Source organism: Enhydra lutris, unplaced genomic scaffold, assembly GCF_002288905.1.
Source record: "Enhydra lutris kenyoni isolate GAN:26980312 unplaced genomic scaffold, ASM228890v2 scaffoldscaffold14, whole genome shotgun sequence".
In the NCBI taxonomy this organism is placed as follows: Eukaryota; Metazoa; Chordata; class Mammalia; order Carnivora; family Mustelidae; genus Enhydra; species Enhydra lutris.
In genome coordinates, this window is record NW_019154098.1 from 11,078,915 (window position 1) to 11,095,141 (window position 16,227).

Below are 16,227 nucleotides of genomic sequence, written 5' to 3' on the forward strand. Positions count from 1 at the left end.
CAATAAAATAACCATATATTTCGAAGATTCACTGAAACAGATCTACTCCTTAAAGAGTATCTGGGCACATCCATCGTGATGCCTGGCACTTAGCAGGTACTCAGTAAACATATGTTGACTGCCTTAAGGCATGCTTCTCAGAGAGAAATTAGCTGTCTCAAGGATGCTAAACCAGACACAGGTAGTCCTCATTGTGAGCCGGGGGCCTATTTCAGGAAAGCATCTTCTGGAAGAATAAACACCAGGACTAACATCATTGCCTGGATCTATTTTAGCTCCTCGGCGAAGACCGGTTCCAAGACATTGAAAAGATTAAGACCATTGGCAGCACCTACATGGCCGTGTCAGGCCTGTCTCCCGAGAAACAGGTAAAGAAACTCCTTGCTCTCAGCCACACTGCATGGCAGATGCCTCACTACGGTCATGCCGGTGAAGGCAGTGAGGCCACCGTCACCAGCCTGCAAGCGGGTGTGGGGAGAGACTCTGATGAACGGGATATTCTAGTTGTGTGACGTACATTTGCTCCCACGGGCAGTGGGGTCTACTGGATGAAACAATGCTTCTTTACAACTGAGAAACCTCTAGGCTCCATTCTGAGCCTTGTTGTTGACTTGATGAACAAAATCAGGGCCACGAAATTACCCTGGGTATGAGTTAATCGTGGGTATTACCAAATCCCTGATGCCAGCCTGTTTTCTTATTCTTATGGTATGTAAGAATATTAATAATATCTCCCACTCTGTTGAAGGCTGACTATGGGCCGGGCACCAGTGTCAAGTAGGAACACTAGCATCTACCTTCCAGCGTTAGTAGATGAGACCTGAGACTGTGTCATGCTCCCACGCAAAAGCCTACATGGATAGTAGTCTACGTTACTAGGAAGAAGGAATCCTCATTTCTTCTTCTCATCCTTTCTTCACTTGCTTTCCAACTAAAAACCTAGAAGCATTCCACGAGCACTTACCTGGGAAGACGTGCACACTAGTCACTGGATGCACATGTGTGGAGCTTTATAGCAGGGTTCACAAAGTACAGCCTGCATGCCAGATCTGACCCACCATTTGTTTTTGTCAATAAAACTTTATTGAAACACAGCCATACCCATATATACATAGTTTATCTTTGGTTCCTTTCAAGCTAAAATGGCGGCGTTGAGCAAACATGACAAAGCCTAGAATATTACTACCTGACCCACCACTGAAATGATTTGATCTGCTTTGCTCTGCTCTGCTCTGCTCTGCTCTGCTCTGGAGGACACAAAGTGCTTTCAAATACGCAGTCTCATGCAATCCCTGGGAAGCAGTCAGGGCACGTGTGCAAATCCCCATTTTATAGATGAGGAGATTGAGGTTCAGAGAGGCCCTGAGGCTTACTCTCCTCCTCCCTCAGGAGTTCTGTGAGCAAAGGTCTATATGAAACATCCCTAAACAGACGGTATGAGTGCTTCAAAGGAAATATACAGATTTCCTAGCACTTACACACACACACAAACACACACACACACACACACACACACACACACACACACACCTGTAAGTGTACTCAGGAATGCATGGCATGTCAACCCAACAAGTGTAGATGTGGGGAAAGGAATATGATGAGCCATGCATATTACACTTGCTTCAGCAAATCTCTCGTCATCCTGCATTTCGGGGATGCTGCTGACTCGAGTGTACAGAGGCTCACATATCTGGTTATCTCCATCTCAGGGGCACACAGGTGGGTTAGGACATAGGACAGGCCCCTGCTGCAGAAAGGCTCATGTTCGCCACAGTGAATGAATTCTTCTCTCCCCTCTGCTCCAGCAATGTGAAGACAAGTGGGGACATTTGTGTGCCCTAGCTGACTTCTCCCTCGCCCTGACTGAGAGCATACAGGAGATCAACAAACATTCCTTCAACAATTTCGAACTCCGGATTGGTGAGTAGCCGCTGGAGGTGTGGTGAGTGGGGTCCCATAAAGCTGGCTGGCTTGGCTCCATCAGAACCTCCCATGCCCTGGGCCATGGGTAGCTTTCCCCTGCAAAATGCAGCAGGCTCGCTGTGACCTTGCCAAGGACAAGGACAGCATCAGCTCAGGCCAGTCTGGCCTTCTTGTCACTCAGGGTGCCAGAAGCCAGGGAACAGTGCTGGCCTATGTGCAGAAATACACAGCAAACACTACAAGTTACCTTTCCTCCAAGTTACTTGTGCAGTACCCTACCCACACAAGGCCCTGCTGAGGTAGAGAGATGAGTCATCTGTCCTTTCATTATGACTTCATGTCATCTGATGCTGTTGGTCAGTGTGCTGTTCCCTGGTTCTTCTGGATAATGCCCTAAAAAAAAGCAGGATTTGACTCCTAAGTTTTTCAGATGCTGTATTGCTCAGGGACAGACAGAAAACCTTTCAGCTCTTCCCTTGGCCACACAGCTCACACTTCCTTGAGCTTAGAGACATCCAAGAGTAATGCAACAGTGCAATGGAAATCATAGCAATGTGACTAGTGACCCTTTATGATGTGTCTAACTCGTCAATGTCTTCAGCATCCCTGCTGATTCTAGAAGACCTCCTCCAGCACAGTGTAAACACCCCTGCTCTAGTCCACATCCTCATTTCATAGTGGGTCAATTCAGGCCCGGAGAAGGAGAGTAATAGCTTATGATCACACAGCCAAATGGCCACTCGGGAAGGGGCTCCAAGACGTCGGGACAGATCAATGACATTCTGGCTGCCAGGCTCCAGGCTAACACAGCCTTTGCTGTAGTGTTCAGATTTTAGATGTCCTCTGGCCAGCATACCATCGACTGACTTAGCTTTCCCTGAGTAGCTTTCAAGAAACAAGGGTCAAGAAATGCCAATATCTGACTTGTCAGAGCTAGCAAATGCCATGCACCTTTGTTCACCAAAATAAAAAGAAGTTCTGTTTTATGTTTTGGATCTATGGCTGGGATGCTCAGGGCTTGTTCCCACATGTTCCATCGACCCTACGCGTCCCTTCTGAAATCATTGACTACACACTTGAACGAGGACTAAAAAAGCAGAACATCAACCTTGAACAAAGCAGGAGATGTCGCTGGGGTCAGGGCTGACCCTTGGTGTGAAATTCTGAGTTCTGGCATCGTTCAGGGGTTAGAAGATCATTTTCCTAGCTTCCCTGGGCATCTCAGTTTGTGTTTGGGGTCCACTGAGACTGGTTCTACAACATTGGGCAAGACATTCGAACCCTCTGAATGTCAGTTTCCTTGTGTGAAAGCTGGGCATGCTATTATTTACCCCCACCCATCACCCCCACCTCACAGTAGTAACCTGGATTCAGACAGGGTAATGCCTGTAACGTGGTCTGCAAATCATAGAGAGATCTCCGTCACTGTAGTTCCCATGTGGTCCAAAAGGTCTGCGTCCCCAATTTCTTAGTCACTTCTATCTGATTTTGTGTAGGGCAGGGAGGGGTTTGCTCTTCCCTCTGCCTGGAATGATCTAACTCAGATATCTGCATGGCTTGTCCTGTCACTGTCTTCAGATGTCCACTCAGAAAGGCCTTTCCTCACCACCCTCTCCCAGAATGTCCCCTCCCACCTCTCTCCCTCTAACCCAACTGGTTTTTCTTTACAGCCTTTATGATTCATTGATAAATTACTTTTTTGTTTGTTTGTTTCTGTCTCTCCCCAGTAGAAGGTAAGCTCCATGAGGGCTGGGGCTATGTCTCTTTTCCTTTCCACCATATCCCCCATGCCTGGAATAATGTTGGTCCCGAGCAGGTGTCTAGTCAGTTTGGTAGAATACATGAGAAATTCTAAGTCTACTAGAAGGAGACAGACATGCCCACCAACATGATTAGTGAAATGCTATCATTCCTAGAAGAAGCCCATGTTGCATAAAAGAGGAGTCATTGAAACTGTCTTCAAAGACATTTGCCAAATTAACCATGGGATTGGGCAGACATGACAGTCCAAACCAGGAGATGAGCAGAGACAAAGGCACGGAGGTACGTTGAAGGCTGGCAGGTGAGGGCAACTCCAGCACTTTGGGGTGGGTACAAGGCAAGGTGAAGGGTGAGAAGGTGAAGGTGAAGGGGAGAGTGGTAGTGAAGGAGGCTGACAAAGCAGGCAAGAGCCAGATTCAAGAGGCCCTTGGCTGTGATTCCAAGGTGCATGGGCATCATCCTATAGGCCAAAGGAGCCATGGCAGGTGTTGAAGTGGGCTGGAGCTTGGTCAGATGCCCTTCAGCAGTGGTATGGAGGACGGTCTGCAGGAAGACAAGACAGGGGATGGGGAAGCCAGTTGGGAGGCTTTTGCCATGAACCAAGGGAATGAAGCTCAGCACCTGAAAGCAGACAGAGAAGGAAAATGCCTACCCAAGCTCTCAGAGCTCTGTAGTAACAGAGGCTGGAGGACACCCAACATCCTGACTCATGGTCCAGTGCTCTGTCTGTCCCAGCAGCTGAAATAAGTCATTGTCCACGTGAGAATAATAACAGTTTCTTCTTGAGTCCTCCTTGGTTGTTAGGCACCATGCTAAGGCCTTACTTCATAATCTCAATTCATCTTCTACATTGTAGATGGGAAAAGTGAGGTCCACATAGGCTAAAGAATGGACACTGACCATATATGTAATGAGTGACTGAGGCAGGATCTGGGCCCTACGATGTATCTGCAGGGGCGACCCCCTCACTGGTCACTGTCCCAGGCAGGGGTGCAGCCATCTCAGAGATGTCCCTCTTCTCTCATCTCTCACTCCTTTGGTCACCTGCAGGCATTAGCCATGGCTCCGTGGTAGCTGGCGTTATCGGCGCTAAGAAACCACAGTATGACATTTGGGGCAAAACCGTGAACCTGGCAAGTCGAATGGACAGCACAGGTGTCAGCGGCAGGATCCAAGTCCCCGAGGAGACCTATCTCATCCTGAAGGACCAGGGCTTTGCCTTTGACTACCGAGGGGAGATCTATGTGAAGGGCATCAGTGAACAGGAAGGAAAAATCAAAACGTACTTTCTGCTGGGAAGAGTCCAACCCAATCCATTCATCTTGCCCCCGAGAAGACTGCCCGGGCAGTACTCCTTGGCCGCAGTCGTCCTGGGCCTTGTCCAGTCTCTCAACCGGCAAAGGCAGAAGCAGCTGCTCAATGAGAACAACAACACGGGGATTATCAAGGGTCATTACAACCGGCGGACTTTGTTGACACCCAGCGGGCCAGAGCCTGGAGCCCAAGCCGAAGGCACTGACAAGTCTGATTTGCCATAAAAGCATTTTCTTTGTGTTTCTTTTTTTGTATTTCTTTTATATATAAAATAAATATACTAATAAAAAGGTTTAATTTTTTTTAAAACAAGGATGGTTTCATTAGTCTTTGGCTACACTAAACTGAAGATAGGAGTTGCGTTTCTCTTCCATCACAGAACTTTACTGACCACCTCTTATGTACAAGCTTCTTTGGGAACACAGATAAATAAGGCCTAGTCCCTGACATTGAGAGGTTCACAGTTGAGTGTGAAGGAGGGACTTGTAATTAGACATTTGACACACCTGCCTTTTATTGAGCTCCTGCAGTGTGCAGGGCCCAATGCTCAACTCTTTCTATAATGACCTCATGTAATCCCCACAGTACTTTGCACATCCCTTCAACCAGCATATACTGAGCACCTACAATGTTCCTCTGCTTTCCTAAGCTCCAGAGAAATCCTGGCATAAGTCTTACTCTCATAGAGCTAGCATTCAGGGTGGGGATAATATATCATATTCTTATAATGGTCTACGTCCAGGTAGGGGTAGAGACAATAAAGAAAATCTGGTAGAACAGTGGGGAAAAATAATTGGGGGTCAGGGAGGCTGTTGAGCTGGAATCCACAAGAAAGACTTCTTCGAGGGCTTCATGTTGAAGATTCACTTTAAACGGTAGGAAAGGAGCACCCTGGGGAAAAGTGAAGGAGTCAGAAAGACTCAGAAAGGCCCAGAAGTGGGATCAAGCCTATGAGATCTGTTGGAGGAACAGTGACAAAGTCATGAGTGGGGAAGCAGTTGCAGGCAGGTTATACCCTCTCCTGAGAAGATTACACCCTATGCTCTTTTCCCCTGACCACAAAGACTCCTGGGCAAGCTTTGGGCAGACAAGAGAGCTCAGAAAATTAAAGGATCTTCCACAGGTCACATAGTTAGTTGCTGGACTAGGATCAGAATTCTATCGATCAGTCAACATTTTGCTATCAAAGAAAACTCCCACTTTAGTGGCTAAAACACGGATTTCTCTCATTCACATCCATCACACATTGGACGTGTGGTGGTGGTAGGGGGGTGCCTCCATGCCATGATTTCAGGACTTAACCTCCTGTTCCTGGGGACGTAGAGCACTCTGCTTGATCCTGGACATCCAGCCAGCTGAAGAGAAGACAGGAAGGAAGGGGCGTAGCTCAGAAGGTCTTAGGCACCCAGCTGGAAGTGGCACACTCTTGCTCTGTCATCGGAGCTCAGTCACTGGCTCCGCTCACTACGGGGGAGGTTAGGGAAAGGATTCTTCCTGTGTCTACTATGCAAAGGAAAATGAAATGTAGTGAGACGCATTATCTGTTCCATAAAAATCGCCACTTCTCTAAGTCCACCTTTGCAAACCCTGAGCTATTCTGGTAAGTTCTGTGTTGGAAGAATGTACAAGGTTGAAGTAATGGAAGGAAGAGTATGAAATCCCAACCATTCTCTAAATTCTTGACTCTTAACAGCTGGCCACTTAGAAGAAACTTAGCTCAGGGGACACGCTGTCAAGGAAATACCTACCCGGTATATCTCAGGTAAGAGCACCGCCCACCCGGGCCCAGTAGAAGAGAGACTATTGTATCCAGAGAAGCCCAAAGCACAGTGGTGGGGACGGGGGCTTGAACGCTGAGCCATGTTTGGAATGGCCTTTGGTCTCAGAAACTATCCAGGTATCAAAGAAATACTCAAGGTCCCAATGGAGTGAGAAGAGGGTATCAAGTGAAAGCCTTTGTCAAATATAAAGCCTCCCAAACACCAGGTTTCATTATTACGTCCTCAGACGCAGAGAAACCCTCCAGGTTTATTCAGTGCAGGCTGCTGAAGACATTTAAACAAAGTCAATCTCAGAGCGTGCTGAGACTTGGACCCACAGGAAAGTGGGGGGGAAGCTGAGTTCAGGTTGGCTGGAGACTCCGCAAACGTCCCAGCAATGAGTCCAGCCTCAGAGATGGTCATCAGGCTCTGACACCCCAAAGACAGGGGAAACTTCGTGTGGGCCATCAAGCTTTGGTCTGATCCACAGCACAGGGTAGCTTCCAGAATCAATGGGCCATGTTCAGAAGAGGCCCCAGGAAGCAGACAGGCTGTGGGGAGATGGATCCAGCCCCAAGGAGAGAGTTTACCAAGCATAGACATTGTCCCTAAACCCTGGGCTAGGACTTAGGACAGAGTCCCTGGACTAGAAGCAGAATGTGGTTCTAAGCAAGATAACTGGGCAGAAACCAAGGTAGGAGGCATTGGGCCAGCCCCCGTCTCGTGCTGCCAATTTAGGGGTGATGGTGGGGCTGCTGCTGTCAAACTTCACCCAGAACCTGTCCCTGGCTCAGTGATGACAGGGTCTGAAATGAAACAGATGGAGGTGATGGAGACCCCATCCTGAGTTTGGAAGGTGTGGCTCCAACCAGGCTCTATCAAACAGAGGAGCAACAGGGCAAGATGGTGCCAAATATCTTCATTTGATCATCAAGAACCCTACCAGGTTGGCTTCTGGCCTCTGCTCCTCTACAGCCCCAAATCACTGAGTCCCTGCCCCTGGGTCAGCCCATTCTGTGGCACTGGTAGGTACTCAGTCTTCCCATAAAGGGTAAAGAGTAAGAGACAGAGCCAGGAAGCTGGCCTGTGGTTGACTAGCTAAGAAGCACGCCATTTCTTGGGCCTTGTATAAGGCTAGAGGGGCGGCGAAGAAAGGCAGCCTTCCTGGTATTAGAGATAATGTTTTCTCTTTGCCTGCTTCTTGGTCTGTTGATCTCATTTATTAAAAGAACTTCAAATGTCACATGATTTCTAGAAACCCGGTATAACTCAGAAACAAACCCGGCATAATATTCCAACCAGGGGCTTCAAACTCATGTGTCCCCCACTGGATTCTGCTTGTGACAGTTTTAGGTTTGATCTTGTTAATGCCAAGTGTAAACTCTGGCAGAGGGAACCGTGCACCAAACAGGGAAATACAAACAGAAACAGAATAGGGACTGCTTAGTCTCCATGTGTTCAAGCCCAAGACAGGGGCTTTCTTGATAGCTCTGTGTTCTTGACAGTCTTGACATCTTCTAGATGCTGATCCCAGTTGCCCCCCAACCACGTTTTTCAGCCTGTGTAAATGATGCACAGCTTCCTGTGAGATGAGCACAGCCCTTCTTAGAGAAGAGGTAAGGCATTCCTCCAAGGGCTGGATCTGAGAACCTATTGCCTCCCATTCTGCCCTCCCATAAAGTCAGGTGGATGGCCGGGAGCTCAAAAATGCTCCACACCATCTCCACTCCTTCCCTTCTTCTTAGGGACCACGTGAGCATAGCTGTTCTCGGTTGGAAGTTAGTAATGTGTTATCATCCCCATTTCACAGATGAAGAAACTGAGGCTCAGAGATCTGAGCAGCTTCCCTGGTAAAGGTCTTAAAGCTGGAAAATAGGGGTGATAGCATTCAAGCCCAGGAGATCTTGTTCCAGAGTCCTGCCCTGAAGCATCACTGCCCAGCCCTTCGGCGGCTGCATAATATTCATTGAATGAGAGTTGAAAGTATGAGCAGACCCTCTGTCAACAGCCTGAAGGCTGAGAAGACAGGTGGACCAGGGCAGAAGTCTGGAACAGCAGCAGGCAGGACAACCCAGCACCACTGCCCTGATCCTAATCAGCCTCCCCGTCCCCCAAGAGGTCAGACAGCTTCTCATTCTCTCGGTGGGGTGTGATGTGGAAAAGGTCCTTACACGCAGCGATGAGAGCTCTGAGCTCCATTCCTCCAGGTGTGCAGACTGAGGTTCGCATCCCCCACCTGTCGGTGATAAGGTGTTGCATCAGCAGCATCAACTGTGCACCAAAGATTCTTCCCCTGCAGCGTGGGGATAGTCACAGAAACCGCTGTGATTCAGAATTTTGAAGTTTTTAGATTTGAGAACCATGGTTAAAATATCATGTACTAGGGAACATCCCCAGAGGGGTCTGAGGCAGTAATTAAATCTGTTCATAAAAATGTTCTCACAATACACGAATATTCACACCAAGTAGCCTAACTAGAGTCTGTAAATAGGACTCACTTCAGGGCGTGTTTTGCCCCCAAATTCATCATAAAACAAACATCAGTTTTTAGAGCACTGCGGGATTTGAAGTGTCGATAAACGATGGTCCTCAACGCCTCACACCGCCTCACAAGGCTGCCGTGTGGACAACACGTGACAAGGCGTCTCCTCGCCCAGCAGCCTGGCCCTCTGCCCCACCCAGCACAGCTTGTTGCTATTATTACACACAACGGCTTTTCTGAAGGGCATCTGTCCTTCACCTTTATCTTTAAGTCTTGGTTATTTGTCCACATTTATAAAATTGGCTTTAAGGAAAGTATGTTACTTTAATCATGAAAAAATGGATAATTCAGCAAAAGTAAAGAATGTGGATTGCCTTAAAGGCATGCAAAGGATTTCACTGGACCCCTGGAGATTACACCCTGAGCCAGAGGGTCTGGACCACTCCCAGGATAGAGGTGGACACCTCAGCAAGGGGGTCGGCTCGACAGGGTGCGTGGCGTTCCCCTGCCCCAACGCAGCATTTTCCCAACAACGCAGTCCCCACTGCTGACCCAGATTTCAAGGCTGCCCTTTTGGATGCAGTGAGAGAAGGAGTGCCGGAGACTCATTTCCTCCCCTGACATTTTTATTCCAGACCCGCAGGCTTTTCTGACACTCTGCTTCCTGTGCCAACCAGCATTTCCAAGTGAGAACGTTGCTCTCAGATGAGCTGTGGGCTCCAAACAACTGAACCCAATATTTTATTGATGAGTTACTGGGGGCAGGGTTCCCTGCAGAACAGTGCCCTGTGCCAATCTGAATTATTAATTGCATGTCAGCCACACACCTCCCGCCGCCATCCTGCCCCTCTGGCCGCAGGAAGATAATATTGTCATTCCGAGAGTCACCATTCTGATGAGTGATCTGAGTCAACGCCATGCCCCTGTCTTTTCCTTTTATAAAAACAGACAGCTTGACTCGAGTGCAATCAGCTTCTGTTTGGAAATAATTTCAAATATGGTTCTTTCGTAATACACTGACTCCTATCTTGACATGATTGTAACAATAATGGTAATGAGAACCATTTTCAGAGTGCTTTACAGTTTGTAAAGTCCATTTCCAAAAATGATTTCAGTTGATCTTCATGACAACTCTCGGGGAGAAATTTGATTATCTCAATGTTCCAGCAATCCAGGGCTCATGAAAATTAATAAAAATAAATTTTTTAAAAACTCTAAAAATTACAGCATTAAAACTGGAAAGAGCTTAAAGATTGTACATGGTCCAAAGACTTGATTTCGCACATATGAAAATGAAAGCCAAAAGTGGGGAGACACGTTTGGCCAAGATTCAACAAGCAGAAGTCGAAATAGAGCCAGTGCAGAGAACCAGATCCCAGTCTCATGTCCTTTGACTCCACGTGAACACTCTGACCTCCTCTCCTTTGCTCACTATAAATAAGGCCACCCTGTCACCATAGATTCTCCCCACCCCACGAGCCTAAATGAGGTTGGCTCGAAGTCCCCTGGAGGCCCACGGTGCCTGCAGCCCCCACAACCCTCGTCATAACCCTACTTCCAGCCCCCACAATGCTCATCATAACCCTACTTCTGGTGCCCACTGCTCCACAGTCCATCTCTGCTCCACGCCATTGGGACCCAACCCGAAACTCGGCCCCTCCTCGGTTTGTGTAAACATGCACATGCAGACACACATACAAACACATAACACTTCCATACACACCCATACACACTCACATGCACAGACACTTCCACACATGTGCACATATACTCACCCACTCACAACCACCCACTTATATGCATGCACACTTACACGCATGTATGTACATATACACTCACACACACCCACACTCTCACATGCCTATACACTTCCACACCCACACACGCTCACATGCACGTACACTTCCACATACACACACATGCATATATACTTAACACACACTCACATGCATATATGCTCACACACCCACACACCCATATACCCACTCACTTCCACACACACACACCCATATACACTCATATGCACATACACTTCAGCACATGCACATACATCTCCATACACACACACTTGCACGCACATACATTTCCACACACATTTACATGTACTTATACTAACATCCACCACTTGTGTACACATACACTTACTAAACACATGCACATACACTTGCACACACACTCACATGCATATACACTTCCCCACACACATACATACACTCACACACACAACCTGCGGAAAGCGTCCATGCATAAAATAGGCTGAAAATTTAGAGACAGAAGACAAAGGAGTGGTTAACACTCCTGAAATAAAAATTAACTTCAAAAGAAATATTAAGTATCTCCCCTCTTAAAGAGTCTTTTAACCGCACCTCCCAGTGCACTTCCCATCCACCCAGACTTCCCTCATCACCCTATTTGCTCGCCCTTCTCTTCCCTTCTCAGCCCTTCCTCACTCCTCCCTCCCTCTCCCTTTCAAGAACAGGTTCTAGGGCCCTGCGGCAGGACATATGAGGCCTGGAACTGAAGCAGAGTTAGGGAGAGTGACTGTGGGTGAGCTGAGGTCAGAGTAGGGGCCAGGAGCCGGCCCTGACAAGTCATTTTTAATTCATTTGTTTGAGCTCCAGTCAACTATCTCACCTCCAAAGTTCTTAGCTCTAGGGTACTTAAAGTATTTTCCGAAAAACTGTGCCTTTCAGGGGAAGAATGCTGATCCCAGCTAGATGTACGATAAAATTTTCAATTCATTATGGTATGTACCAAATTCTCCTTATAATCCGAAGGACTAGAAATTCCCAAGCTATTCCATTAGGGTGGTGTTTCTCTTTTTGCACAGAAGACTTTTAGAAAGAACCTAGCAGAACAATCCATACTGAACTCTTCCTATATACTCCTTCAGAGCTCCACCCCAGCCCCCTCACAGAGGAACTCTGCAAGGCCTGTGTCCAAGGATTAGTACCACTGCACCACCCCCAAGACACATACATATACAGGACACCTGCCACTTCAAAGGACTTGTCCAGCACACTCATGCTTCCTCTATAACCGGGAGAGTGGTTAAGGTTCTCAATCCAAAAAAACATTTCAGCAATATGAGAAAAATAAGGAAATGCTGTTCCTTGGAAAGCAGTTCTTGTCACTCGTCTTAACTCCTTCCCTCCTATACAACTTGTTCAAACTGGTGATTATTACAAATGCCAACAGCCAACCTCCCACCTTTCCTTAACACCTCAAGTCCCACCATGAGCCACCTTCACCATCCCCAGTGGGTAGAGATTATTAACAACTGGAGGGGCAGTTCAATTATATGCCAGAAGCAACCAGCAAACAACAGACAGGATCTTTTGAGTGACAGCTTGCTATTCTGCAGAAATGACCAAACTAGCCCAAAAAGAAACTGTTGAAGTTGCCCAGGTTATGGACCCTTTGGAACACCTTCCCTTGGGCACCAGTCTCTGAGAGAAGTGCCCTCTCTTGGTGGCACTTGGGGGCTGCAGGGTGGTCTTTGATGAGTATGCGGACCTAGCAAGGGAAACCCCCGCTATCTATAGAAGACCTCACAAACGGGGACTTATCTCCCCTGACACTTCCCACATTCCTGTTGAAATAAATATAGTCTTCATTGAAAATAATATATCTCTTTTGTTCAGAAGACCTGTACTTGGGATTGTTCACTTGTATTTGGTGAAGGCATGGGTAAGAAGGCAGGCAACTGGGCAAATCCTGAGGTTTGAAACAAATCCCTCAGCAGCTGGGTCAGAAAGAGACTGCCTCACCTGCCCACACCATCTGGCCTCCTCAACTCTAAGGACTTTCCTCCAAATGAGATGGGCTGCCAGCGAAGGGTTTGGAGCAAAAGAGCCACATGTTTGGGTTTAAGCTTTTGAGGTAGCATCTGTCCGCCATGTTGCGATACAGCTTAGGGACAAGGGTGGAAGCAACGTGACGAGTCAGGAGACCAGTAAAATAACTGTGAGCCACTGATGTGCCTGCACCAGGCTGGTAGCTGTGGGGGTGAGAAGTGGTCAGATTCTGGGTATATCTGGATATATTAGCACTGAGTTCATGATATTTATGATGGATTGGATGCAAGATATAGAAGAGAAGAGGCCAGGGTGATTCCCAAGGTTTGAGGCCTAGGGAACTAGAAGGGGTGTTGAGATACAGAGGACGAAAAGAGGAACCAAGTTTGGGTAGAGAGGGGGGCGGGCACAGGTTTGCTCTCAGACAGGTGCAGCTGAGATGTCTACTGTCCACTGGATCTGAGAATGGAGATCAGAGGAAAGGTCCAAGCTGGAAATACAGTCATGATGCTTGACCCTGATGGAGATTTTGACCCAGGCCACTACTCCCTCCCTGTGGACCACTGGCCTCCCTTGCTATTCGCAGCCACAGCCCACCCTTGCTGGCGTTACTTTGGCCTCTCCGACCTCAGTCAAGCTTCTTAGAGCAGTTGTCTGATTCTCTGAGCCTAAGCTGCCTTCTTCCCTTCCACTCTGCCCAGATCCATCATAAACTTCCCATGACATCATCCACACCTCTGCTGATGATTCTCAAACCTAGACAGTAAGCCCAGACCTCTCCTGAACTAGGAAATCAGACATCCAAGTGTTTCCAGGCACCATCACCTGGATGCCCATGAGCTTCTGGTCAAATGGTTTGTGAAGGAGCCATCTTCCATTCCTCTAGCTTCTTTTTGCCCTGTGGCCCTGAAAGCATGTCCCTGAATCCCAGCTCAGCTGTGGCCCATCCAACTGGTTCTCTAAGCTCCCTTCCCCTTCTCCTTCCTCCTTCTGCTTCCCTTACTGACACAACAACACAGACCACACACACACACACACACACACAGAATTATTCCTGATTAAGAACCTGCAGTGAATAGGCTGGTTTCTCCTCCCATAATAACTGTTAGACTTTAAGCCTACCTTCTTGGAAGCCAGTAAAACCGTGTCATCTAGTGGTTAAGTGCGTGGACTTTGGGGCCAGGTGAACTGTATTGCAAACTCATCCACATGTTGCCCATACAGAGCCTGTGCAAACTATTACCACTTTGTGATCGCTTATTTTCCTGGAGCAGACCCCAAATCCCTTAAACACTGTGCATCTTAGTAAACGATAGCCCAGAACTGCATGGGGAAGGCAATTTTGGGGTGCAGCCCCTGGTTTCTCTGTGATGCAGAGAAGACCTTAGAAGATGGTGACAGTGGTGCCAAGTTAACACCGACAGCCAGCCCAGCAGGCCTGTCCTCTCCAGCTCTCCAGTGTGCACTGTAATTCACCCCACTGCTTCTCAGCCCAGGTGTATATGCTCTCACACTTTACTGCTAATTGTCTGTGACTTCCCCATCTGCTAATTACAGATGAGATCATAGTTCACATTAATAGCTTAAAATATAATGTTCTGAGTCTCCCTTGCTTAAATAGAAGGAATCAATCTCTTATAGAGAATCCAACCACTGAAAACAGTACCTTGGCCAATATCAAGGCCAATAGCATCCAGACCTCATATAGGAATGGATACATTGGAGGGGCAGAGCCCAAATAACTAATTGATGGCAGCTCAAGGTTCTTTGAGACTAGGACCATGTCATGTTCTTGCTCCTAACACTGTGGCTAATGCAGCGGCTAGCCATGGTAGGTCCTCAACCTCATTTGTTGAATGAATGAATGAATGAATGAGCAAACGAACCACTAAACGAACACAGGAGAGAACATGTAAATGAATAGAATCCAGGTATGCCTGCTCAGAGGATATAGCCCAAACTCTCCAGAAAGCCCTTCCAGACCTGGTCCCAGACCCCTCTCCAGCCATCTCTCTATTCAAACCCTCCTTCCATGCCTCAGGAAGACAGAAACCACTCCATTCCCTCTAATCTGCTAGGATCGCTCCCTGCTTTCTTTGTACTTTCACTCCTTTCCCTGGGCTGCTGACACTGGGTCCAAGATTTACCCCAGAAGTTAATTCCTCTGGGGCACCCTCCTCGTCCACCCTGCTACACTGGATTAGCTGTAGTCATGTGGGCTTCCAATCTTGCTGTCCTTTGCCTATACAACATTGCCAGACTTTGCATCATTGCTTGTTTCATTGTTGACTTTCTCCCACTAGACTGTAACTGCCAGGAAGGAGGACCACGTCCAATTTATGCTCAGGTCACCCCATGCCTGACAGTACCCCATATTGTCCCATCTGCAAAAACACCATGGACCACCCAACCCCCCCCCACGCCCAGCTGGCACTCCACCCTTTTTGTTGGCCCTTGGACATATAGTTATTCTCTCTTCAAATAAGTATTCATTCTCTTCTAGGTAGTGAGGATGTAATGGCAAACAAAACTACAGCTCCCACCTTTCATGGAACTTGCACTGTACAGATCGGTGTGACCTGTTAGAATTATTTGAATATATTTGAATTTCAAAATAATGTTCTTAGAGCAGAGGACCCAGAGGTGCCCTAATCCTGTCTTTTGCTTTTCCCCTTTCTCCCCAAGGACAAGCTGAGAAAACTGTCTACACAGACTTAACACACGCACACACGCTATTAAAGGAAAATTATTCTAACATGTATTAAAATGGTAAGGAAGGCTTTATTCAAGACTATTGCAATAGGGAGAGAGAGAGATGGGACTCCACTCCAAACAGGGCAAGACAGGTGAGGATTTACAACCAAGGAATGTGAAGGGCTGGGGGGGTGGGGACGGGGGGTTGGGCAGGAGGGTTTCTGCAAAGCTGACATAAAAATGTTCTTGCCAGAGGCCAGCTGAGAACATAGACACAAGTGTGGAATGGAGGAACCCGATCAGTTATCAAGGATGACAGTGATAACTTAGCAGGAATCTTGCTAACCCTTCCCTATGCAGATGCAGCAAAGACAGGACAGACACCAACTGTCGAGGTGGAGTCCCAGTTGAGAAGAGGGCTCAGAGGAGCCCTAAGAAATTGTAGTCAAGGAAAGTCTTTGTCAACATGTGTGTGCACACACACACATGTGCACAC

At 47.6% G+C, this 16,227-nt stretch overlaps 1 protein-coding gene across 1 annotated transcript in view; it reads left to right on the forward strand.

The window, feature by feature from the left end:
* LOC111146667 (adenylate cyclase 8) overlaps positions 1 to 5,244 on the forward strand; it is a 222,267-nt gene extending 217,023 nt beyond the window's left edge. Inside the window, exons 16-18 of the mRNA XM_022502313.1 lie at positions 276 to 368; positions 1,806 to 1,920; positions 4,735 to 5,244. Of these exons, the coding sequence (XP_022358021.1) occupies positions 276 to 368; positions 1,806 to 1,920; positions 4,735 to 5,222 (696 nt within the window). The 3' untranslated portion in view covers positions 5,223 to 5,244. The remainder of the gene's footprint in view (positions 1 to 275; positions 369 to 1,805; positions 1,921 to 4,734) is intronic.
* Positions 5,245 to 16,227: the final 10,983 nt, after the last annotated feature.